Here is a 26,843-nt window from a genome sequence, read left to right on the forward strand (position 1 = left end):
TCTGAGACTCCGCCCTGAGGTAAGGGATTGGAATTAATTGAAGCCCGTAACAAACCTTATCAAACAGCCTTCTGTTCATCAAGTGCAATTGACTATTTATATTGGCTTACAGCTGTGCTATTTGGGCCTATGCACAATCAGAATTATACAGCATGCAAAAGAAGTAAGCACTCAAGTACCATGTGGTCATTGTTACCAGCTCTATGCTATTCCCAGCTGAAACAATCATAATTAACATGGTGGACGAACAGTATTCAGCATCTTTCCACTAAATCAGTAAATCTTCAGTTAAATTACAAACTGATGCTATTGCTCAGGATGGGAAATTGCTCATGCCATCTAGTTATAGAGGTGGATGGGAGAGTTACCAATTCTTCAGTTATATGGTATCAACTCCCTATAGACACTGGGTGCATTCTGTGGATTAAAGGTTTATGCGAATGTGCCTAATCTGCATGCTCTAGTCCAAGTTGATACACTTCGGTGGTAGTAAATGTTATTCACATGGGTGCAAACAAGTCAAAATATCTGGTGATAGTTTACCCAAACCTCATTACGATACAGAATATGGGTGTTGGATCACAAAGTATTAAAATACATTGTGAACATTAAAGACCAAGATGCTTGCATCCAGGCTCAATCACCAGTGGCAAAATTTTTTTTTTTTAAATGTGGCATATCAGTAGCGATGGTTACATTCTAGCTACACTAAGGAGAAATGTTCTTTTATGTCTTCCTCCATTTCTGCCTCATCAGACGGGTTTGCAAAATTCAGCAAGTTCCCGCCTCAGGCATTTTCATAGTGCCTGCATATTTATTATTTATTTTTATTATTTTTCTTGTGATTTGTTTTTAACGATACTGCCTGTAAGGGAAATTCATTTCGTTGTCTCAAATTGAGACAATGACAATAAATTTGAATACAATACAATACAATACAGGGCTTAGCCAGCCATGGTTCCCACTGATGTGGGGAATGATATAACTTTATATGGTTATTTCTAGGCACAAAAGTGCTGGTTTAGCCGTGACGCGGGAAACCATCCTCAGCATGATATAATCAATTCATTGACTTACAGAGACTGAGAAGATCATTCCTGCGGCTCGGGTTGTTAAACCAACCATGAACGTGCTCGCTGCAGATCGCAGGGATAACACCCAAAAATAACAATATTTCCTCATAAGGTGATGGGAGGTATTTGTTTTATGATATTACATAATTCGGCACGGATGACTGACATCTTGTAGTTCAGGCTCATATGAGGGTTTGACAATCATTATGTTTAAAGTGCCATCTACTATGCCTAAAGTGCTTTTCATCATACTACATAGAGAAGAATCCACTGTCGGGTCTCACCCTCTGAGTTCTAGATTTTGAAGGATATCTGCAACTCGAAAACTCCCAGGCCGAGGGATGCAGAGATATGGGGTGTTAACATCGTGCTGCGTTGCTTCGCTGAAGGGCTCCAGCTACATCCCTGTCCTTGGGCTAACTCACTTATAAGTGGTTATGCTCATAGCCCTGCATGCAGCACTACGGGTCTAGTCATTACATAAACGTTGACTGGATAGGATGATTATATCTGCAGGCTGAATAACACTTATGTTATGACTTAGTCAAGCAGTATAAACCAGGGGCACCAGGTCTCAAACTAGATGTTCACATATCCCATGAACCTTCGATTGTGTATGGTCACACATCTACACCAGAATGTTAGATCACTAGAGCCTAGAGACTCTGAACTAGCAATATTGTTAGTTACATCTAGCCTCAAAATAAGGTATCACTACAGACCATCTTCAGGTGGTTATGGGTCTGGCTTATACAGGAGTAAATACTGACATTTCAAGTCACTCCACCAAGGCTGTAACAACCTCAGCAGCAGGGTTATGGAAGTTAGCGGGACCACATCCTAGCGGTTGCAGGATGGTCAATCTAGCAACGTTCCACACATTTAGTACTAACCCATTGCCAGATCGGGGGTATTTACGAACTCTATGTTAAGTTCTGTTCATGGTTCCTCCCGGGTGAGGGAGGTTACTATTGTCATTATTCTTGTCTGAACATGATAAGATACTTCCTCCCCTGGTCAACTAAGGCAGTGAGTGAAGCATGGACTCGTTCCACGGCATGAAATCGCAGATCTTTAAAATCTTCACGAAGTCACTCACGTGACTCCGAAGTAAAATAGTAAGATTAATCGAGAACTTACCAGTTTGAAGTTTGATCTTTATTTTATGAGGAGTTACATCGAGGGATTACTTGCCCTCCACGCCCACCCTCTATCATAAAGGTCAACTGGTATTTTAGTTCTTCTTATCTTACTATGTTTATTTCATCTACTGTTGTCTGTGATTTCACACCGTCGCTTTGAAGAATGTCACGCATACGTGCTGGCGGGGTCTTCACGTAATCCCTCGACGTAACTCCTCATAAAATAAAGATCAAACTTCAAACTGTTAAGTTCTCGTTTAATCTTACTATTGTACCAGTGACTCACTGCTGTCATGCATTTGACCAAAAAAACGTAATTGCCATTGAGTTGGTGGTGGTGAGGTGCCTTGGTGAACTGCTGCAATCCTTCACATGTGGGTGAGGGAGTTCCAAGATTTGACCCAGTGACAATGAAGGAATGGCAATATATTTCCATATCAAGATGGTGGGTCCTCAAGTGGTATACTATGGGAGGGACAAAGCGGATTTATCTGAGAGAATCCGAATCAAAGAAGAGAATCCCTGATGAAGTTGAGCCAGGATACCTACTGTGGCAGCTAACCTGCAGTTAAAGATTGGATTAAGCTACTTTGTATGTATGTGCAATGTCTTCTTAATGGTAAGCCAGTGAGACATGGCCAGCAGGCCAGACAATATAAAAAGAAAGGAAAAGGAGACAGGAAGGAAGAAAATGAGCCAAAATATCTTTCTTACCTTCCGTTTGACCAGTTCAGCAACAAATCTGTGAAGGATAATAAAAATTCAATAGCTGCATCACATTGTTTTGACTTATGCAAGTTATACATTAAATATTCTCTCAAACCCTTGGACAAATCAAAGATAGGCATCCCCTGGCCTTATCTCCCCCCCCCCCCCCTCCCAATTTTGTCATTCAACAAATCATCCCACATATTTTCCATTAGCTTTAATGAGATTCCACTTCTACAGATAGAAGGGACTGTTCCTTTTGTGATTCCCTGGTCTACTATTCTATCTAGTAGATGTAACTAGTAGCGTGGATAGGGGAGAACCAGTGGATGTGGTGTATCTGGACTTCCAGAAGGCTTTCGACAAGGTCCCACATAAGAGATTAGTATACAAACTTAAAGTACACGGCATTGGGGGTTCAGTATTGATGTGGATAGAGAACTGGCTGGCAAACAGGAAGCAAAGAGTAGGAGTAAACGGGTCCTTTTCACAATGGCAGGCAGTGACTAGTGGGGTACCACAAGGCTCAGTGCTGGGACCCCAGCTATTTACAATATATATTAATGATCTGGATGAGGGAATTGAAGGCAATATCTCCAAGTTTGCGGATGACACTAAGCTGGGGGGCAGTGTTAGCTGTGAGGAGGATGCTAGGAGACTGCAAGGTGACTTGGATAGGCTGGGTGAGTGGGCAAATGTTTGGCAGATGCAGTATAATGTGGATAAATGTGAGGTTATCCATTTTGGTGGCAAAAAAAGGAAAGCAGACTACTATCTAAATGGTGGCCGACTAGGAAAAGGGGAGATGCAGCGAGACCTGGGTGTCATGGTACACCAGTCATTGAAAGTAGGCATGCAGGTGCAGCAGGCAGTGAAGAAAGCGAATGGTATGTTAGCTTTCATAGCAAAAGGATTTGAGTATAGGAGCAGGGAGGTTCTACTGCAATGTACACAGGGTCTTGGTGAGACCACACCTGGAGTATTGCGTACAGTTTTGGTCTCCAAATCTGAGGAAGGACATTATTGCCATAGAGGGAGTGCAGAGAAGGTTCACCAGACTGATTCCTGGGATGTCAGGACTGTCTTATGAAGAAAGACTGGATAGACTTGGTTTATACTCTCTAGAATTTAGGAGATTGAGAGGGGATCTTATAGAAACTTACAAAATTCTTAAGGGGTTGAACAGGCTAGATGCAGGAAGATTGCTCCCAATGTTGGGGAAGTCCAGGACAAGGGGTCACAACTTAAGGATAAGGGGGAAATCCTTTAAAACCGAGATGAGAAGAACTTTTTTCACACAGAGAGTGGTGAATCTCTGGAACTCTCTGCCGCAGAGGGTAGTTGAGGCCAGTTCATTGGCTATATTTAAGAGGGAGTTAGATGTGGCCCTTGTGGCTAAAGAGGTCAGTAGGTATGGAGTGAAGGCAGGTACAGGATACTGAGTTGGATGATCAGCCATGATCATATTGAATGGCGGTGCAGGCTCGAAGGGCCGAATGGCCTACTCCTGCACCTAATTTCTATGTTTCTATACGCCTCTCAAGCACATCCATCCCAGAGTCTACTCTCCCCTCCAGCACTGAGCTAGCTCGTTTAACCAGTTTGACCAGCTTCTTGTTATTTTTTTCACTAATGCTGTTGCCCCAGCAGACAACAGCGTAGAAAATAACACTTGCAACCACAGTGTTGTAAAACATGTGCAGCATGTCATTACACACATTGAAGGATTTGAGCCTTCTGAGGAAAAAGAGTCTGCTCTGGCCTTTTTTGTAGAGGGAGTCAGAGTTGACAGACCAGTCCAAATGTTCTTGCCCATTGACTTATTCGACCAAAGCTTCTCTGCATCTTCCTCATAGCCCACACTCACACCGAGTTTTGTATCATTGATAAACTTGGATATATTTAACTTGGTCTCCTCATCCAAATCATTAATATAGATTGCACTGTAGCGCACCTGCATCAATAACTGTGGCACCCCAAGGGACACAGCCTCCCGATCTGAAAATAATCAACTTATTCCACCCTTGTTTTCTGAGAATTAGTCAATTTTGACCTTTAATCTATCACCTTTCATTTCCATGACAATCTTCCGTGTATGAAGTTACAACTTTCTTATTAATCATTTTCAGTAATCTTATTACCACTGAAGTCCAGCCGACTATGGTCTCCTACTTTCTCACTCAATCCATTCTTATTGAGCGGGGTTACATTGGCTGAATTCAGAATTGTTTTAGAACCATGGAATTGTGGAAAATGACAATCATCCACCATCTCCACATCCACTTCCTTTGAAATCCTGGAATGCAACTTCTCAGGACCTGATTTAACAGTTTGCAGTCAATTAATTTCTCATTGACAAGTCAGTTCGACAAATTTGAAATTGTTTGACCTTCTCACCAATCAATCAATCAGTTTTATTCATCACACTTGCACATAAAGTGCAAGTGAAATGAATTTGCCAGCAGCGGTACAATGAAAAAGAACACACAAAAACACAATAAAAATGTAACACAAACATCCACCACAGCATTCATCACTGTGGTGGAAGGCACATAATTTGGCCAGTCCTCCTCCATTTTACCCCGTGGTCGGGACCTCAACCCTCCGCAGCCGCCACTGCGGGCGTCCAGATGAGCAGACAAGGTGAAGTCCACGTAAGTCCTGAATTGGTGACTCCCCACCGGAGACCGCGGCTTCAGGTAGGTGTAGGCCGCAGGCCAGCGGTCGAAGATCTAAAATCCCCACCGCGCCGCAGCCGGAAGCACCACAGACCGCAGGGCCGGTGGTTGAAGCTCCCCTCCAGGGATCCCCGGGAGGGACCCCGCTCCGGACGGTAGAAGTTGGACGCGGGTCGGCTGTCGGATCTCTTCTCCTCCGGGGTCCCCAACGAGGGATCCCAGGCCCAGAATATCGTGCCGGCTGGAGCTCTGCAGACTGCGGCTTCAGGCTGCCGCAGTCTGGCGATCCCCGACAAGGGCTCGCCCGCTCCGCGACGAGAGTCCACACTGCGCCCGCAGCTGAAGCCCCGGGCCAGTCTCCGGGAAAGGCTGCACCGATCCTCAATGTTAGGCCACGGGGGAAGCGACATGGAAAAAGTCGCCTCTCCGTGGAGGAGGCGCCAGAAGCGGTTTCCCCCTTACCCCCCCACACCACCCTCCACACATGACATGCAGATAAACATTAAAAACATGCATTAAAACACACTAAAAATACAAAAAAAGTAGAAAAAACTAACACGCTTCTGGCAGGGCTGCCGGTTTGCAGTGCCCCCACAGACCTGGATTGACCCTAGACTGGTGGACCTCCACTTTTACCTATTATTCTGTGAAGATGGACTCAAAATATGCGATTTTATTATAGTTTACTTAATCCACGATACGATTTCTTCTGTCTCAGCCTCTGAGGAACACTCATTAACTTTTCTCATCTTTTCCTTGCCATGCTCTGATCAACTTGGTCTCGTTTCAGGGAGAATTGTGTAAACATGGTTTTGATTAAAGTGTGTAGAAAGCAATTAACTAAGCCGGCACTGCAACAAGAATCAACCATGAAACTGAGGTTAAACTTCATGGCCTGCCGTGGTCTTCAGAATTGTTGTCATTTAGTCAGTGAGTGCCGGGCAGGGTCTTTTTGAAACTTGTCATGCTCAACAAACTAGAGAAATTCAGAAGCAGCACATTACCTTTCCGTCTCCTTCACTGACTCAGATGGTGTTTCTCTGTACTCATGACAAACGTCATTAATGTCCATGCAAACTTTACCGACAAAAGCTCGCTGGCCAAATTTATCTGTATCAAAGAAAAATAAAAGTACTAGTTATTCAAGGTTAGTAGATGGCAGAAATGACAATGTCTTCTTTTTGTTACTGCAGCTCAATGGCATCATTACTGTTACAGCGATGAGGATATCAGAAAGAACTCGACTTTCAGCCTTAGCTCAATGATTGGTGATGTTATGAATAGAGATAGGTGTTACTGACCACTTGGGCTCCATTGATCAATATACTTACAGGTATAATTCCAGGAAAAGAAAACTAATGGAAAGCACAGAGAACAGAGCCTCTTTGGAAGCTGACGTTCAATCCTTTCCCCAGGATCCTTATCCTTTGAAATGACAAGCTGTGGCCCTCCCACCTTGCTACCCTATTGGGCAAAGTGGAAGTTGGAGAGAGGGGGGTGCAGAGAATAACAAACCCTCATGCGCAAGCCAGATGAGTGGTAACACTGCCTAGTGAGTGTGTGTGTGTGTGTGTGTGTGTGTGTGTGTGTGTGTGTGTGTGTGTGTGTGTGTGTGTGTGTGTGTGTGTGTGTGTGTGTGTGTGTGTGAGTGTGTGTGTGTGTGTGTGTGTGTGTGTGTGTGTGTGTGTGTGTGTGTGTGTGTGTGTGTGTGTGTGTGTGTGTGTGTGTGTGTGTGAGTGAGTGTGTGTGTGTGTGTGTGAGTGTGTGTGAGTGTGTGTGTGTGTGTGTGTGTGTGTGTGTGTGTGTGTGTGTGTGTGTGTGTGTGTGTGTGTGTGTGTGTGTGTGTGAGAGTGTGCGAGTGTGTGAGTGTGTGTGTGTGTGAGTGCGTGCATGTGTGTGAATAAAGCTACATTTGCTCTGGGATCCGACTAATCCATTTGTTCTACCTGATGTATTTATGTCTGGCATGATTTTTTCCAAGAGCACAAAGGTTTTGCACTGTATCTCGTTACACGTGACAGTACTGAAACACTGCTAATAAAAATGGCAAATTGCAAGACTAAATCCCTTGTATATTGCAATGAGGTAGGGAAGCTAATGGCACAAACAGAGGTGAAGGGAAATGATCTGATAACCATGAGAAAGACAAGGATGCAAGGGATCAAAGCTAGGAACTTGATACAGAATCTAAAGGAGGACATTAAGGTAGGAAAAGATAATGGACAGCACTAGTTAGGGATGAAATAAATGCAGGTATGAAAGTGACCAAAGGACAGGATATGCTGAGTCAATTTGGTGGGGATAAAATATAGCAAAGAAAATAAAACTAATTGGAAGAGTAGACGGATTTAAATTGTGTAAATCAACAAACGTAAAAAAAGGAGTGCAATAATTATGTGAGACTTTTATCTTCAATATAAATTGGGTTAAGCGAGTTAAAGAGATGAGGTATGAGAACAAATTTATCGACAGCATTCGGGAAAGTTTCTTCGAATAATATGTATTGAGTCAACTAAGGTAAAGGTTAACTTAGATCAAGTAATGAGTAACGAGACAGGTTTAATGACCGGACAGTGAAAGTTCCTCCAGGAATGTAGTGATCATAGCACGTTAGGATTTACTACTCTATTTGAGGAAAGATACTCGGATTGAAAACAAATACATAGAACAATACACACAAGAATAGGCCCTTCGGCCCACAATGTCTATGCCAAACATGAGGCCAAGCCCATCACTTACCTACCTGAACGTAATCCACATCCCTTCATTTCCAGCATATCCGTATGCCTATACAAAAGACTTTAAATGCCACTAATGTATCAGCTTCAACCAGCTCCCCCAACAATGCCTTCCAGGCACTCACCAGGTGTAAAAAAATTGCCCCGTGCATCTCCTTTAAACTCTGCCCCTGTCACCTTAAAGTAAATAAGTAAGTTTATTGGCCAAGTATTCACATACAAGGAATTTGCCTTGGTGCTCCGCCCACGTAACAACATGACATACAGTGACAATTACGAATGACTCCGAAAACACTAAACATTAATAATAATAAACATTAATGATAAAACACCATTGATCAAGCATGTGAACCAACAAAATACCAGGTCAAAGGGAGGCTACAGATTTTTGGCTGTTGAGTAGAGCTACTACTCGTGGATAAAAACTGTTTTTATGTCTGGCTGTGGCAACTTTCCAGAGGGAAGTGATTCAAAGAGTTTGTGGGCAGGGTGAGAGGGGTCAGAGATGATCTTACCTGCTCGTTTCCTGGCCCTTGCACTGTACAGTTTATCAATGGAGGGAAGGTTGCAGTCAATAACCTTCTCTAAAGCTATGCTCTCCAGCATTAGACGTTTCCACCCGTGGGAAAAGATTCTGATAATCTACCCTCTCTATGCCTCTCATCATTTAATATATTTCTAACAGGTCTCCCCACAACCTTTGGCATCCAAACAATCTAAATCTGTCCGACCCCTCCTGTAGCTATTACCCCCTGATCCAGGCATAATTCTGGTAAACCTCCTCTGCAATCTTGCCAAAATCTCTGCATCCTTCCTGTAATGGGATGACCAGAACTGCACACAATACTCCAAGTGCAGCCTAACCAAAGACCTGTAAAAATGCATCTTGGCCTCTTCAATCTAAATAAATGGAATTTCAAAGGAATGAGAATTTCTTGTTAAACTAGAATGGGCAAATAGATTAGTAGAAAAGATGTGAGCACGTGGTTGCAGACATTTTAGAGAAGTAATTCATGATGCTCATTAAACATATATGTTTATATGTTTAATGAGGGGAATGAACCAACTATAGTACCATAGAAGTTAAAGACCGTATTAAGTTGAAAAATTAAGTGGAGCTCTGCAGGGATGTGCAGACACCGAGTTTGCTAGAGTTACAGACTGTGAGCAGGACTATCAAGGTTTACAACGGGATATAGATCAGCTGCAGAAATGAGTGGAAAAATGGAAGATGGGGTTTAATCCAAGCAAGTGTGAGCTGTTGCACTTTGGAAGGTAGTTGAAGGTAAGGGGAAAGTATACAGTTAATGGCAAGATTCGTAAATCATTAATGTATCTTGGGGTCCAAGTCCAGTGCACCCTGCAAGTGAAACACAAATTGGTAGAGTAGGTAAAAAGGACAGGTGTTATACTGCTTCATTGGTTTGTGCATTGAATATTCTGTAAGAGTCAGGAAGTTATGATGCACTTTGTCGGACTTTGGTTTGGCTGCATTTGGAGTACTGTGTGCAGTTCTGGTTGTTCCATTACAGGAAGGATGTGGAAGCTTTGGAGAGGGTGCAGAGGAGATTTACTGGATTAACTAGAGGAGGTAATGTTGCTGGATTAAAGAGTTTTAGAGAGGTTGGGCAGACTTGGATTGCTTCCTCTGGAATGCCTGGAAGTTGAGGGGAGACCTGATGAATATATAAAATGATGACAGGCATAGATATGGCAGACTGCCAGAACCTTTTTCCCCAGGGTGGAAATGTCAAAGTCTAGAGGGCATTGCTTTAAGATGTAAGGGGAAACGGTTAAAGGAGATGTACAGAGGATAGTGGGTACAGCCAGGAGTGGTAGAGGTGGAAGATACAATAGTGGCACATAAGAAGTTTTTAGACAGGCACATGGATATGCAGGGAATGGAAGGATATAGGTCATGGGCAGGTACATGAGCTGAGATCATCTTGGCATCACATTCGGCAAGAACGCTGTGGGTCAAAGGGCCTTTTCCTGTGCTGCACTTTTCTATGTAGAAGAAGGAACTGCAGATGCTGGTTTACACGGAAGATAGATACAAAATGCTGGAGTAACTCAGCGGGTCAGGCTGCCATCTCTGGGGAAAGGGAATAGAATTAGGCCCATCATCAGACAAAATAGATGACGTTTTGGGTCCAGACCCAAAACATCGCCTATTCCTGTTCTCCGGAGATGCTGCCAGACCCGATGTTACTCCAGCATTTTGTGTCTATCTATACTTTTCACTGTTCTGAAAATGAACTGTCCTCAACTCTGCTTTTCACATCTTTCAGCGATGAATGACCCAGTGCAGAAGTCCATTGGATAATATGGCTGCTCGCTCTGAAATGAATGGAGTTGGGATTTGCCTCTTACCAATGATGTCACAAAGCTTTAAAGATGATTCCGTGTGGATGGTGGCAAAATAGCAGGCAGTGGTTGTACCATTTCTCAGCGTTTTTTTCTGTTGAATAATGAAGTCATTATTAGTGAGAAGCTTGTTCAGTCTTTAACATAGAAATGTTTACTTCTTTCTCCCTTTCTGAACATTCCCTTCTCTGAGCAGCAAAACATCACCACTAGGCAAAGAATTTTACCTGAAAATTCTTACTTCGTCCATAGTACTGAATGCATCAACCTGTAGCGACTGTGCCCGACTCTCTATGATGGGTTTATATAATGCATTGAGTCAACCCGCCGGGGATGAATTTACAGTCGCCGGTTCTTATACAGTCTTTCACAGGAATGCTACAGTGCAGAAGGTAGAGATTCAGCCAAAATGCGTCAATATCGATTTAATAAAAGAACAATTTAGTTGCTCTCACTGTCTCAGAATCTCCGTTAAATCTGCATTCTCCTCTCTCTTTCTTTTTCATTCCTATTCCTGTCAAATAATTAAGCAGACGTACTTTAAATATTTAGGATTTTAAAGGAAATGGATTGTTTTTCTCTGTCTATCCTTTTTTCCCTATTTGTGGAAAGTCTAGAAACATAACTGTTTGGAACATTTCTAGCCATAGGCTGGTAAAATCTGCAAGTAGCATGTGATCCCAGGACCATTGCCACTTGAAATCTGAGACTGATTGCTTTGTATTGAATTAAAAAGCTGTTAATAGATATGGGCCAAACGTCGATGTGTGGAGTTAGGTCTGCATCTTATTGAATGACAGAACAGCTCCAAGGGGCTGAATGGATTCCCCATTCCTATATCATGCATCTCGTCCTGCACCAAATTAGATATAGCTCTTGGGGCTAACGGAATCAAAGGATATGGGTAGAAAGTAGGAACAGGGTACTGATTTTGGATGATGCCATGATCATATTGAATATGGCTGGCTCGAAGGGCCGAATGGCCTACTCCTGCATCTATTTTCTGTATTTCTAAGTGATGCAGGACAATTTGGCAAGGTAGATAGGGACAACATTTATTGCTGGGTGTAGGGAATATTGTGGTATGTTTGGGGAGTAATAATGAAGTGGTGAGTGCATTGGTGGTGGTAGGAGTTCCCATGATAAATATTTGCTGCTATATTAATCCCTGTACATGATTCTCCTATTATATGTAGACAAAAGGGACTGTGGATTTTGTAATCTTGAGCGAAACACAAAGTGCAGGAGGAACTCAATGGGTGAGGCAGTATCGGGGGCGGGAATGGACAGGCGACATTTTGAGTCAAGACGCCAGAATAGTTTAAAGGTTCCTGACCTGAAAGATCGCCTGCCCATTTCCTCCCCAGATGCTGCCTGACATGCCGAGTTCTTCCGCGCTTTGTATTTCGCTCCTATTATGTGTGATTGTAGTAATGAGGCAGGATGAAACATTGAAAGGTATAAACTGACTAATGTCTTTATAAATCTGTTATTAACCAAACAAATGTAGTGAATTGTAGAAACAAAGAATTGCAAATGCTGGTTAATACACAAATGGACACAAAATGCTACAATGACTCAGCAGGTGAGGCAACATCTTTCGAGAACATATATAGGTGACATTTCAGGTCGAGACCCTTCCTGACACGAAACACTACCCATCCATGTTCTCTAGTGACACTGCCTCACCTGAGTTACTCCAGCACTGCCCTTAAATGAATTGGATTACTATTGGATGATCAAATATGGTTTATGGTTTTTACATTGCATTTACTGAAATGCAAAATGCTAAAATAAAGAATAAAGAATAACTATGTTAGTTAATGCAGGAACCCTGAATACGAGAGAAACAGCTTTACACCAGTAACCACTGCGTTCAATGAGTACTTGTTGCTCATTAGGTAGGACAGTTACTACTTGCAATCACCTCTTATCTTACGTGAGGAAAGCAGGCTAATGCTGCATTTGGCTGATTTTCCCTTCAATCGGTTTTGAATGGCAGTATTGGATCTGTTTATTATTCCCTCCCGCTGTCCTTTCCAGAGAGTAAAAAATATTTTCCTCCTGTCAACTTTGATGCTTTTTTGCCAATCAGATTAATTCTGTCTCTTCTGGTTTTGCCCCCTGTGTCAATTGGAACAATCCACACAACTAAAACCAATTGCCTCTGTGGTCATTCTTGCATCGGAACAGGTCATTGGGCCCATATGCTGATGTTCACGGTTCACATAATCCCCCTCCCATCCTGCTTGATCTCACCCCATTAGCACATCCTACCCTTTTTCACAATGGCAGGCAGTGACTAGTGGGGTACCCCAAGGCTCAGTACTGGGACCCCAGCTATTTACAATATATATTAATGATCTGGATGAGGGAATTGAAGGCAATATCTCCAAGTTTGCGGATGACACTAAGCTGGGGGGGCAGTGTTAGGTGTGAGGAGGATGCTAGGAGACTGCAAGGTGACTTGGATAGGCTGGGTGAGTGGGCAAATGTTTGGCAGATGCAGTATAATGTGGATAAATGTGAGGTTATCCATTTTGGTGGCAAAAACAGGAAAGCAGACTATTATCTAAATGGTGGCTGATTGGGAAAGGGGGAGATGCAGCGAGACCTGGGTGTCATGGTACACCAGTCATTGAAGGTAGGCATGCAGGTGCAGCAGGCAGTAAAGAAAGCGAATGGTATGTTAGCTTTCATTGCAAAAGGATTTGAGTATAGGAGCAGAGAGGTTCTACTGCAGTTGTACAGGGTCTTGGTGAGACCACACCTGGAGTATTGCGTACAGTTTTGGTCTCCAAATCTGAGGAAGGACATTATTGCCATAGAGGGAGTGCAGAGACGGTTCACCAGACTGATTCCTGGGATGTCCGGACTGTCTTATGAAGAAAGACTGGATAGACTTGGTTTATACTCTCTAGAATTTAGAAGATTGAGAGGGGATCTTATAGAAACTTACAAAATTCTTAAGGGGTTGGACAGGCTAGATGCAGGAAGATTGTTCCCGATGTTAGGGAAGTCCAGGACAAGGGGTCACAGCTTAAGGATAAAGGGGAAATCCTTTAAAAGCGAGATGAGAAGAACTTTTTTCACGCAGAGAGTGGTGAATCTCTGGAACTCTCTGCCACAGAGGGTAGTTGAGGCCACTTCATTGGCTATATTTAAGAGGGAGTTAGATGTGGCCCTTGTGGCTAAGGGGATCAGGGGGTATGGAGAGAAGGCAGGTACGGGATACTGAGTTGGATGATCAGCCATGATCATATTGAATGGCGGTGCAGGCTCGAAGGGCCGAATGGCCTACTCCTGCACCTAATTTCTATGTCTATGTTTCTATGTTTCCACCACCTTGTATTCATGTGTTTATCCAGCTTCCTCTAAAAAGGAACCTTGTTATTTTCTTCAAACATTCCAGCCATTTCTAAATGCTTATTACATGAAGAATTATTTCCAGAAGTCATTATTGAACTGTTGGTACTAATTTAATATATTTACAGATGAGTTTTGACCTCCCTCACATAGTTATCTTCTTTCCAAAATCTTGCTAGATCCTATAAGACCCCAACATCAGTTACCCTTTGACTTTCACCTTGCATGAATAGAACCCAGTGTGATAGTTCTAACTTCTCAGCTCTGGTATCCCCGCATGAATATATTTTCTCCTCCTTTTGTGAATTTATATCCTTTCTGTAATATGGGATCCAGATTTCCAAGTGTGGTCAAAACAAGTTGAAAGCTCTAAATTGGTCAATATCTGTCTAAATCTATTAATACCCAAAAAAAGTGAACTGGATTGCTGCTGGGTGCTCAAAGGTTATTGATCAATCAATGTTTAGGTTGTGCTTGTTGAATAAGCAAAGTACAAAAATACAGAAGAATAAACTTGTTGGTTAAGGCAGGAACCCTGAATATGGGAGAAAGGGATTTGTGCCACGAGCCACTGTGTTCAATAAATATTTGCACATGTAGAAGGACAGTTGTTACTTGCAAGCATCCACTACTTTACCTGTGGGGAAAATAGACTAATGCTGCATTTGGCTGATTTCCTCATGCAACACTGCAGTACATACCACTATTTTGGTGTAGACGTCCTCTGCAAACTTCAGGTCTTTGAACTTGGCTTCAACGGGGAACGTATATTTGATTAACCATTGAAGAAGAGGCAGATCCAGGCAACATCCCATGTTGGGATATTGGGCGGCATGGATGTGGGTGTCAATCAGTCCTGGCATAAAGAATTCCTCTCTGAATGGAGAGAACATGGATGGTCAATGATGCAGCTCATTTACATGAACTTCATTGCAATGCAGCAGGAAGACAAAGGGAAAAGACACGGCTAGTTTAGCGAACAACAGGAATGTTTATGTTCAATCAATAATCACTAAACAAACAACAGCAGAGTAGTGACCTTAGAGTCATCATATCCAGAAATACGATCATAGTGCCATGAGCTCCTGGGTTGGGAGCAAGTAAAGCTCAACAATTACGCTGCGCATTTCTGGAGGATTTTGAGGAATACTCAGATTAAAGAGAATTACAGTAAAAAGGCCACTCGACCCCACTGGTCTCTGCTGGAGGTTACCTTCCACATAACTTCCTCCTACCCATTTCCATTTCACCAATCAAAAGTACCAACTTTTCATACATCATACATTGGATTGCTGCTGGGTGCTCAACGGTTATTGATCAATCAATGTTTAGGTTGTGCTTGTTGAATAAGCAAAGTACAAAAATATAGAAGAATAAACTTGTTGGTTAAGGCAGTAACCCTGAATATAACCAATAACCTTTGAGCACCCAGCTGGTTCCAATGTATGAAGAATCTCTTCATACATTGGAACCAGGGGCCTGATACCATGTATTAATAAAACATTAAAATGTATTTTATTAGCAGAGATCAATTTCTAGCCAGACATTAAGCTTGGGACAATTCATATTCCAGGGATACCCTTTATAAGTGAGCAGCACACAAAGATTTTCCGCACTGTCTGCCTCTCAAGGCATTGGCATGGATTCAAGGAATTGATTCTTGAGTGAGAATAATTTGGATACTAACATATTACAAAAAGTTTACTCCTGCTATAAAAAAGTTATCTAAAGGCGTGGTATGGATTTCCATTTTGGTTATCAGAATCATAAAGATGCATTTTTGCAGTGCAGGCATTTCTGGTCATTGGGAGATTTCCTTAGCCTGAGGGATCTGAGGTAATATATCAATGGGGAAGAGCATTGAACTGAAGCCATTTCCCCCCTTCTTGAGCAAGGAAGGTTAGATTTTCACTCATACTTTCTGTAATGTGCTTCCACAGCATATGTGAAACATTCAAGCTCTTCATCTTCACCAATGTCACCAACATGAAAAACTAATGCTGTATTGCAATGATTGGAGAGGTGGAGCCACAAACCACCCGTACAGGACTTTTCGGGGATTGAGGTTGCAATTGCACAATAACACCTCTACCTGCACAAGTTGGAAAATCTCACGTACATTGTCCTAGATTTTCACATCCCTCTTCCCTCTCCTCCTGACTGCTTGAAACATATTACCAGTGGGGCAAGGACTTCATAACTTACAACATGCTCTAACCTTGGGCAAAGCTCTCTGATCTTCTCTCTCTTGAAATGCCACTTTTGCGACAATTCTTCTTCTTTATCGGCAGGTTCAATAAAAACGATCTGCAACAGAATATAACAATCAATTCTGGTTAAATTCTGCTGGATTAAAGATACTTCCCTCTGTCCCAAAGAACACGAGTTTCCAAACTATTGAGAAACAAAACAGGTCCAGAGAGAGAACTAAAATGACCAGTTGGCCAGGCAACATTGATAGAAAGTTAGTGTTTCAGGTTGATAGTCTTTCATCAAAATTGAGAATAATTGCAGAGGTCAAGTTTTAAAATGTAGTGAAAGTAGCAATTGGAGCAGAAAAATTGAAGGAAAAGTGAGAAGACAAGGAAACGTCTGTGATTAGATGGAAGGCATAAAGGGCTTGTCTCACTTGGGCATCATCTGCGCAGGTGGCGTGCGAAGAATTCGCGAATCCCCAAATCCGGGGGCGCCGCGCGCAACCGCGCGTCACTGCCTACGCCACCACGCGCCATGCGCGTGTCACGACACTAAATGATGTCGCGTAGATGTCGTGCAAATGACTCCCAAGTGGCACAGGCCCTTAAAGCTTCAAGGACAGGAGGCTGACACTGTGAGATGAAAAGTGTTAGTGACTGGGAATAAAGGAGTAAACACAAAACAATTATTGGAAATCACTAAAGGAGCCTACAGTGAATGTTGGAAATCCCAAATAACGATGCTAGAAAAGCTGATTATCTGTTTGAAGTCAGCGTTGTTCAGAAATGCAACATCCCGACTGAGATGATGCTGTCCCTCGAGGTTTTGCAAAGCCTTGTTGAACTCCCAGCAGATTTTGACATCTGAGAGATAAGAGCTTGAGTGATTTCCTTTTCACTGATTAGATTTATGCACAATCAGTGACTGGAAATGTATGTATTTAATTTAAACATCTTTGCATACAAATATCTGCTGCAGGTTAAGCAGCCTCTGTGGGTGGAAACGAATAGCAAATGTTTCATGTCGAAACCCCACGTTAGAAATGAGAGTGGAGAGGGGAGATAGCCAGTACAGAGGGAGAGTGGGGAGACAGTGATTAGGAACAGTCAACGTGGATTTGTGCCTGGATGGTCATGTTTGACTAATCTTCTTGAATTTGTTGAAGAGGTTACTAGGGAAATTGATGAGGGTTAAGCAGTGGATGTTGTCTATATGGACTATATGGACAGAGTTTTTTTTTTTTTTTTTTTTTTTTAATTCAATTTCAATTTTATTTTTAATATGTTTTATTATTTATTTATTATTTATTTATTTGTTTTTTTATGATTTTTAAAAAATGATACTGCCTGTAAGGGAAATTCATTTCGTTGTCTCAAATTGAGACAATGACAATAAATTTGAATACAATACAATACAATAAATTTGAATACAAAGACTTCAGTAAGGCCTTTGACAAGGTTCCACATGGAAGGTTCATTTGTTGGGTATTAATGGTAGAGTAGCAAGATGGATTCAACAGTGGCTGAATGGCAGATGCCAGAGAGTAGTGGATGGCTGTATGTCAGGTTGGAGGCCGGTGACTAGTGGGGTGCCTCAGGGATCTGTGGTGGGTCCACTGTTGTTTGTCATATACATCAATGATCTGGATGATGGTGTGGTAATTTGGATTAGTAAGTATGCAGATGATACTAAGATAGGTGGGGTTGTGGATAATGAAGTAGATTTTCAAAGTCTACAGAGAGATTTTGGCCATTTGGAAGAGTGGGCTAAAAGATGGCAGATGGAGTTTAATGCTGATAAGTGTGAGGTGCTACATCTTGGCAGGACAAATCAAAATAAGAAGTACATGGTAAATGGTAGCGAATTGAGGAATGCAGTTGAACAGAGGGATCTAGGAATAACTGTGCATAGTTCCCTGAAGGTGGAATCTCATGTCAATAGGGTGGTAAAAAAAGCTTTTGGTGTGCTGGCCTTTATAAATCAGAGATTGAGTATAGAAGTTGGGATGTAATGTTAAAATTGTACAAGGCATTGGTGAGGCCATTTCTGGAGTGTGGTGTACAGGTTTGGATGCCAAATTATAGGAAAGATGTCAACAAAATAGAGAGAGTACAGAGGAGATTTACTGGAATGTTTTAGATTAGATTAGATTAGATTCAACTTTATTGTCATTGCACAAATACAAGTACAGGTACACCGAAATGCAGTTTAGCATCTAACCAGAGTGCAAAGTAGTAAAATGCTGATTAAAACAATATATACAAATGAGGATATATCACGGTTCAACGGTTCAAGGGAGTTTATTGTCATGTGTCCCTGTATAGGACAATGAAATTCTTGCTTTGCTTAAGCACACAGAAAACAGTAGGCATTTACTACAAAACAGATAAATATTGATCTATGTACATAGGCATATACATATATACAGATAAAAGATTGACATGTGCTATATTCTGGTGAATAGAGCTTAACTGTAAATTATATAAACTATAAATAATACTGATGAGAAGGGGGGGGGGGGGGGGGGGGGGGGCTAGCAGCGCTGGGCCTGTGTTCAGCAGGGTAATGGTGTTTTGGAAGAAGCTGTTCCTTAGCCTGCCTTGCCTGGGTTTCAGCAATTAAGTTACAGAGAAAGGTTGAACAAGTTAGGGCTTTATTCTTTGGAGCGCAGAAGGTTAAGGTGGGACTTCATAGAGGTCTTTAAAATGATGAGAGGGATAGGCAGAGTTGACGTGGATAAGCTTTTTCCATTGAGAGTAGGGAAGATTCAACCAAGAAGACATGATTTGAGAATTGAGGGACAGAAGTTTAGGGGTAACATGAGTGGGAACTTCTTTACCCAGAGAGTGGTACCTGTGTGGAATTAGCTTCCAGTGGAAGTGGTTCGATTTTATCATTTAAAAATAAATTGGATAGGTATATGGATGGCAAGGTTATGGTCTGAGTGCAGGTAGATGGGACTAGGTGAGAATAAGTGTTCGGCACGGACTAGAATGGCCGAGATAACCTGTTTCTGTGCTGTAATTGTTATATGGTTATAGATGTGAGAGGTAGTCACAAAATGCTGGAGTTACTCAGCGGGCCGGGAAGCATCTCTGAGGAGAAAGAATCTCCAGAGATGCAGCCTGTCCCGCTGAGTTACTCCAGCATTTTGTGTCTACCTTTGATTTAAACCAGCATCTGCAGTTCTTTCTTACAAAGAAGTGAGAGGTGTTTGGTGAACTGGGGAGATGCAGGATAACAGGCATATGGAGTCAGGTAGGTGGGCTGTGTGTGCGTGTGTGTGTGTGTGTGTGTGTGTGTGTGTGGGGGGTGGGTGTGGTGGAGGTGTGGTGTGTGTGTGTGTGTGTGTGTGGGGGGGGGGGGGGGGGGGGGGGCAGGGGCAGGAAGATAATGGATGAAGGCAGAGAGAAGAGAGAAAAAGAACAAGATAAAAAGGAGTAATAATGGAAGGCAGATGGAACCAGGTGAGTTGAGTTGAGGGGATGGGAGGGTAAAGGTGGAGACAGCTGCTGAAGTTGTTGGCAGCAACGCAAAGACTGCCAATGCTAAAATCTGATGAGTGAAGTTGGTGGTATTCGGGGAGAGGTGAATAGTAGAAGAAGCCAGAACTAGATGGGGGAGAAAGGCCGTGAGTGGAAATATGTGTAGAACGTGGATGCAACCAGGATGGGGAGGGGGACCATTTTACATGTCCTGTAGTTGCAGGTATTGCAAGAACCTGCTGCATTATCATCACGTTTCACTTGGAATGTAGGACATTTTGGGATAAAACACGTAAACAGCAAAATTGATATGCCCAGAAGATTTTGATCATCGCAAGATACACCGCGACCATGAGGTAGAAAACATAGCAGCCAATTTGTGCACAGCAAGCTTCCACAAACTTCAGTATGAGAAATGACTTAATAAATTGTTCTTAACTATGTGGATTAGGAGATAAAGGCTGCAGCAAACTGCTCTGCTCTTCCTCGTTGCAGTGTGAGAGGCCAGGTAGAATAGAATAGAATAGAATCTTTATTAGGTAGGGTAACTCAATGTTACTTTTGACATTTTTTGAAGCACCATTTACACCAAACCCAGTCTTGATTCCCTCATGAGATGTTGGCCTGGCTGGCCAGTCCCTCGTTCAATGCACAGACCCAACTGCCCATGACAAAATGATCATGAGCCCACTTCTTAAATCACTGCAGTCCCCCTCAGTAGACATGTTGGGAATCCTGCTCCAGGAAAGAAAGCACAGTGAAATATTTCCAGGGTGTAACTTGGAGGGGAACACCGATGATCTCATGTTCATAAGTGAGAGGAGCAGAATTAGGCCATTTAGCCCATCAGGTCTACTCTGTCATTCAATCATGGCTGATCTATCTCTCCCTCGTAACCCCATTCTCCTGCCTTCTTCCCATGACCCCTGACACCCGTACTAATCAAGAATTTATCTATCTCTGCCTTAAAAATATCCCCCAACTATCTCCCTACCTGTCTCCCTCTTAATGATCGAGTCCTTGGATTTGAAAAGCGCGATTAAATAAGTGGTGCACTGAGGAGTAAAGTTGAATTTTGCATTAACATCTCGGGATGAAACTTGCATTTACAATTTCCTGGTCCTGTCTCACATAGAAGAAGCCAATGCCATCACAGATACTAGGGTTCAATGATGATGTTCAGGCCAGTTTAACAACTGAGACCTTTCAGGGTGATATTTCCAGATCTGTTAGGCGCTCCCCCCCCTGGTGAATGCTATGTACTTACCTTTCTCTGTTTCTCTCCTGAGTACAGGCCTTGTGGCTGTGAGTCTGGAACCAAGGGGTTAAAAGGCTCCTGTACCTGATTGGCCAAGCTGCGTCAGGTGACGGGTGACTCATCTGAAACTTAAATACCAGGATCTCCCAGGATTCTCTCTCTTCTTCGTCGACCCTGACTGATGAGCAGCCTGCTGGTGTGAGCTGAGGAAGGCCTGGCCACATGGCATAGAACTTTGTGTACTTTCACCATTACTTGTTAACAAATATTGAATTGGGACAGATAAGGGCTGACATTAGTGTTTTCGAGTATTTTGTTTCAGGGTTATATCTCTTTAGGCAAGTTTTAGAGTCTCTTACGGTCCATTACGAGGCTGGCTGGAGCACTGTTTAATTGTTGTTAGTCCATCCATATCCCTGACTGGGTTGTTTAAATCAGGTTTGGGTTTTGTGTTCCATTGAATAATTAAAAGATTTTTGAACTTGAACCTGGTTTTTGAATTATGTTATGCGGCTCTGAAGTACCTGCATTCGGGAGTCGTAACAAGATCTAATAATCATGGTTTCTACAAAGAAATATAGAACAGTCACCCGGACATGTTATTCAGATATCTGGACTGTATCAATACTCTGTGTAGGATCTACCGAATCCCACGACAGAAAGCAAAGAATAAACGACACTCAGCTGAGCCAGACACCTTGTGTCACGTTTATTCCAGAAGCCCCTTTTACCTACATTCTCACCAATCATAACCCGTGTGCACATAAGGCCAATGAGTGCATCTGACCTTGTTGTTATTGAGCTCTTGTGGCTGTACCTTCTCGCGAGATTGCTGGCAAGTCGCCAGTGGTGACATAATGCAAAACTAACATGCACAATTAACATGCAAAACTGACATGGGCGTGAAGATACCACAACTGTAAGAAATTGCAGAGTTGTGGATGTAGCCCAGTCCTTCACACAGACCAGATTCACACCATTGATTCCATTTACATTCCATGCTGTCTTGGAAAATCAGTCAACATAAACAAAGACTCGCCCCACCCCCATCATTCTTTCTTCTCCCAGCTCCCATCGGGCAGAAGATACAGAAACCCGAAAGTGCAGACCTCCAGCCACAGGAACTGCCTCTTCCCCTCTGTTGTCGGGCTACAGAATGGTCCTTCCATAAGTTAGGGTACTATTCAATTCACCTCTACCCCATTGTGGACATTGGAGTTTGTCTCTGGAACTGATGTGCTGCAATGCTGAGAGTTCTGCACTCTGAACCTTTCCCTTTGCATAAAGTAGACTGATGGATTATTGAGCTCTTGTGGCTGTACCTTCTTGTGGGGCTGCTGACGAGTCTCCAACTGTGACAGGCTGTATGCAAACCCAAGCAGAACCAGAGGCAACTGTTCACTCCAGTTCGACGCGTCTCCTCCGGCTGCCAGAGCGGCTTTGAACTGGCGATGGAACTGTTCAATCAGGCCATTCGCTTGTTGATGATACACAGTCGTTCAAATCCTGTTCATACCCAAGAGGTCGGTTAGTGTTTGAAACAGCGCAAACTCGAATTGCAGTCCTTGATATGTCATGATCGTACTTGGGCCCCCAAAGACCGAAATCCATCAGTCAACAAAAGTGCGGGCTATTGTTTCCGCTGAAATGTTGATGTCTGGGATAACATCTTGTGAGCCGGTCTTCAAAAGTGAGCAGATACGTGTAGTTTCATGATGGTGGGAATGGGGCGACCAAGTCCAGGTCCACGTGCTCGAAACGGGTGTTCGGTGCAGGAAACTCACCGAAAGGGGTCCTGGTGTGTCTGAAGGTTTTGTATTGTTGACACGATAGACAAGTCTTCACCCATAATCCAATGTCACGCTCGATGAAAGGCCAGATGAAACGTTCGGAGATTTACCTACATTCTCACCAATCATAACCCGTGTGCACATAAGGCCAATGAGTGCATCTGACCTTGGAGTTGTTATTGAGCTCTTGTGGCTGTACCTTCTCGTGAGGCTGCTGGCAAGTCGCCAGTGGTGACAGACTGTATGCAAAACTAACATGGGCGCGAAGGTTTTAGATTAGATTAGATCCTTTATTTGTCATTCAGACCTTACAGTGTGAACAAAATGTCGTTACCTGCAGCCATACATACAGTAATACAATAATATACAACAGAACAGACAGTGAACATGAATTAACATCCACCACAGTGAGTCCACCAAGCACCTCCTCACTATGATGGAGGCAAAAATCTTAGGGCTGCAGTCTCTTCCCTCCTCTTCTCCCTCTGCGCTGAGGCGATACCCCACCGGGCGATGGTAAATCAGTCCCGCGGCTCACCGAGCTCCGCGAACGGGCCGGTTCAAACACCACGGCCTGGGGTGGTCGAAGCTGCCACCCTCCAGTCCAGCGGACACAGCTGTTGACGACGTCGTCCACTGGCCCGCGGCCGAACCCCGGACTCAGGCCGCCGCCGCCTGAACGCCGTCTCAGCCACCGGAGCACCTTTCCAGCCCCGAGCCGGGTCACCCTCACGTGAGCGTCTCAGCCCCGCGCCAGGCTGCCCCCACGGGAGCACCGTTGCCCTCGAGCTGGGCCGCCCCAACGGGAGCGCCGTTACGCTCGAGCTGGGCCGCCCCAACGGGAGCGCCGTTACCCTCGAGCTGGGCCGCCCTCTCAGCCCTCATGGGAGCGTCACAGCCCCTCACGGGAGCGCCGTTCCAGCCCCGAGCTGGGCCGCCCTCACGGGGCGAGCCCAGGGCAAGTCCTGACAGGCTGCCTCCGGAGCCTCGAGGTCGCCACCACCGCCATTAGGTCTCAGCGCAGACGGAGGCAGAGAAGGGGGATACGACAAAAAAGTTGGATTCCCCCGAAGGGAGAGACAGCAAGCCCCGTTTCAACCCCCCCACACACATAAACACAACCTAAAACCAAAAACTTAGCTAAACAAAACGAAAAAAACAACACAAAAAAGTAAAAACAAACGGACTGCAGGCGAGCCGCAGCCGGTCACCAGCGCCGCCACTTCCGGAACTGTGCCACAACTGTAAGAAATTGCAGAGTTGTGGATGTAGCCCAGTCCTTCACACAGACCAGATTCCCACCTTAGATTCCATTTACATCCCATGCTGTCTTGGAAAATCAGTCAACATAAACAAAGACTGGTCCCACCCCCATCATTCTTTCTTTTCCCAGCTCCCATCGGGCAGAAGATACAGAAAACTAATAGTGCACACCTCCAGTCTCAGGAACTGCCTCTTCCCCTCTGATATCAGGCTTCAGAATGGTCCTTCCATAAGATAGGGCACTATTGAATTCACCTCTACCCCATTGTGGACGTTGGACTTTGTGTGTGGAACTGATGTGCCGCAATGCTGAGAGTTCTGCACTCTGAACCTTTTCCTTTGCATAGGGAGGTTGCACGCAGTGGAGGTCACGACCCGTGACCCATACTGTTGCCACACAACACCAACTGACGTACACGGGATGAACTACTGGTAAGCATTTGCTCTGGCTGCCAGCACAGCGGGCCCTTCTTCTGTCCCAGCATCCAGACTGGTTGCACACTTGCGGACCCTGGGCCGTCTATCCCCTACCCCTGGCCGTGCAGCGTGGTCAGTGACTCTGGGTGGGTGGAGGGAGCAGACCATCCCCAACTCTACTGCAGCTGGCGTTGCCTGGAGCCGCGGTCCCACTTTTCCCGGCCCCGCCAGTGACAGTGCAGCCCACAGCGGGAGACGGAGCAGACGGCCGCTGTGACCGGACAGCGCTGACCCCGGGGGAGAGAGTCGAGGCTGTCCCGAGGGATGCGCTCCTTCAGCCGCTTACCCCTTGGTGCTCGGGTTCAGAGCAAAGATACTAGAGCATTTGGTTCAGAGCGCTCAGTCACCCAAAAAAATAACCCCACAATATTGCAATCAAATTGCTCTGTTTGAGTTCACTTTATATAACGAAGGCTTATCGAGATGGTGCTGTCTGGACACGACAATGAATGTGGCTATTAGTCGCGGATTGTAAAAGACACCACACCACGAGATAACACCAGTTTAAACCTTATACCTTCCCGCTTTCAATGACAGCACCCACAATTACATATAGCGTAAATATTGACCATTTCGGCGGTTTTTAACAGGTAAGAAAGTAGGCATTTCGTGTATTAACAGTGTATGCCAAGGGAGCCATGTCCTCAACAAGGATTGACATCATGCCCTTTGATCTGATGACCTTACGTGCAACCCCCCTATAAGGTAGACATAAAATGCTGCAGCAACTCTACCTGTTGTGTTTGAGTTTGATTGGCTTGATTGGATTTATGTATTGTATTATCTGATTTCATTGGGTAGCATGCAAAACAAAGCTTGTCAATAGACAATAGGTGCAGGAGTAGGCCATTCAGCCCTTCGAGACAGCACCGCCATTCAATGTGATCATCCCCAATCAGTACCCCGTTCCTGCCTTCTCCCCATATCCCCCGATTCCGCTATTTTTAAGAGCCCTATCTAGCTCACTCTTGAAAGCATCCAGAGAACCTACTTCCACTGCCCTCTGAGGCAGAGAATTCCACAGACTCACCACTCTCTGTGAGAAAAAGTGTTTCCTCGTCTCTGTTCTAAATGGCTTACTCCTTAAACTGTGACTCCTGGTTCTGGACTCCCCCAACATTGGGAACATGTTTCCGGCCTCCAGCGTGTCCAAACCCGTAACAATCTTATATATTTCAATGAGATCTCCTCTCATCCTTCTAAACTCCAGAGTGTACAAGCCCAGCAGCTACATTCTCTCAGCATATGACAGTCCCGCCATCCTGGGAATTAACCTTGTAAACCTACGCTGCACTCCCTCAATAGCAAGAGTGTCCTTCCTCAAATTAGGGGACCAAAACTGCACACAATTCTCCAGGTGTGGTCTCACCAGGGCTCTGTACAACTGCAGAAGGACCTCTTTGCTCCTATATTCGATTCCTCTTGTTATGAAGGCCAACGTGCCATTCACTTTCTTCACTGCCTGCTGTGCCTGCATGCTTACTTTCATAGACCGATGTACAAGGACCCCCCAGATCCTGTTGTACTTCCCCTTTTCCCAACTTGACGCCATTTAGATAGTAATCTGCCTTCCTGTTTTTGTTACCAAAGTGGATAACCTCACATTTATCCGCATTAAACTTCATCTGCCATTCATCTGCCCACTCCCCCAACCTGTCCAAGTCACCCTGCATTCTCATAGAATCCTCCTCACAGTTCACACTGCCACCCAGCTTTGTGTCATCTGCAAATTTGCTAATGTTACTTTGAATCCCTTCATCCAAATCTTTGATGTATATTGTAAATAGCTGCGGTCCCAGCACCGAACCTTGCGGTACACCACTAGTCACTGTCTGCCAGTCTGAAAGGGACCCGTTAATCCCTACTCTTTGTTTCCTGTCTGCCAACCACTTCTCTATCCATGTCAGCGCTGTACCCCCAATACCATGTGCCGTAATTTTGCCCACTAATCCTCTATGTGCAACCTTATCAAATGCTTTCTGAAAGTCCAGGTACACTACATCCACTGGCTCTCCCTTGTCCATTTTCCTAGTTACATCTTCAAAAAATTGCAGAAGATTAGTCAAGCATGATTCCCCCATCGTAAATCCATGCTGACTCTGACCTATCCTTTTACTGCTATCCAAATGTTCGGCTATTTCATCTCTTATAATTAACTCCAGCATCTTCTCCACCACCGATGTCAGGCTAACTGGTCTATAATTCCCTGTTTTCTCTCTCCCGCCTTTCTTAAAAAGTGGGATAACATTAGCTACCCTCCAATCACAAGGAACTGACCCTGAGTCTATAGAACATTGGAGAA

At 44.0% G+C, this 26,843-nt stretch overlaps 1 protein-coding gene across 1 annotated transcript in view; it reads right to left on the minus strand.

Annotated features, from left to right (window-relative positions):
• gda (guanine deaminase) overlaps positions 1–26,843 on the minus strand; it is a 53,808-nt gene that overhangs the window by 25,585 nt on the left and 1,380 nt on the right. Inside the window, exons 2-6 of the mRNA XM_055632476.1 lie at positions 16,291–16,379; positions 14,774–14,948; positions 10,713–10,800; positions 6,606–6,711; positions 2,930–2,957 (exon numbers count right to left, since the gene is read on the minus strand). Coding sequence (XP_055488451.1) covers positions 2,930–2,957; positions 6,606–6,711; positions 10,713–10,800; positions 14,774–14,948; positions 16,291–16,379 — 486 coding nt within the window. The remainder of the gene's footprint in view (positions 1–2,929; positions 2,958–6,605; positions 6,712–10,712; positions 10,801–14,773; positions 14,949–16,290; positions 16,380–26,843) is intronic.

Source organism: Leucoraja erinacea, chromosome 3 (assembly GCF_028641065.1).
Source record: "Leucoraja erinacea ecotype New England chromosome 3, Leri_hhj_1, whole genome shotgun sequence".
In the NCBI taxonomy this organism is placed as follows: Eukaryota; Metazoa; Chordata; class Chondrichthyes; order Rajiformes; family Rajidae; genus Leucoraja; species Leucoraja erinaceus.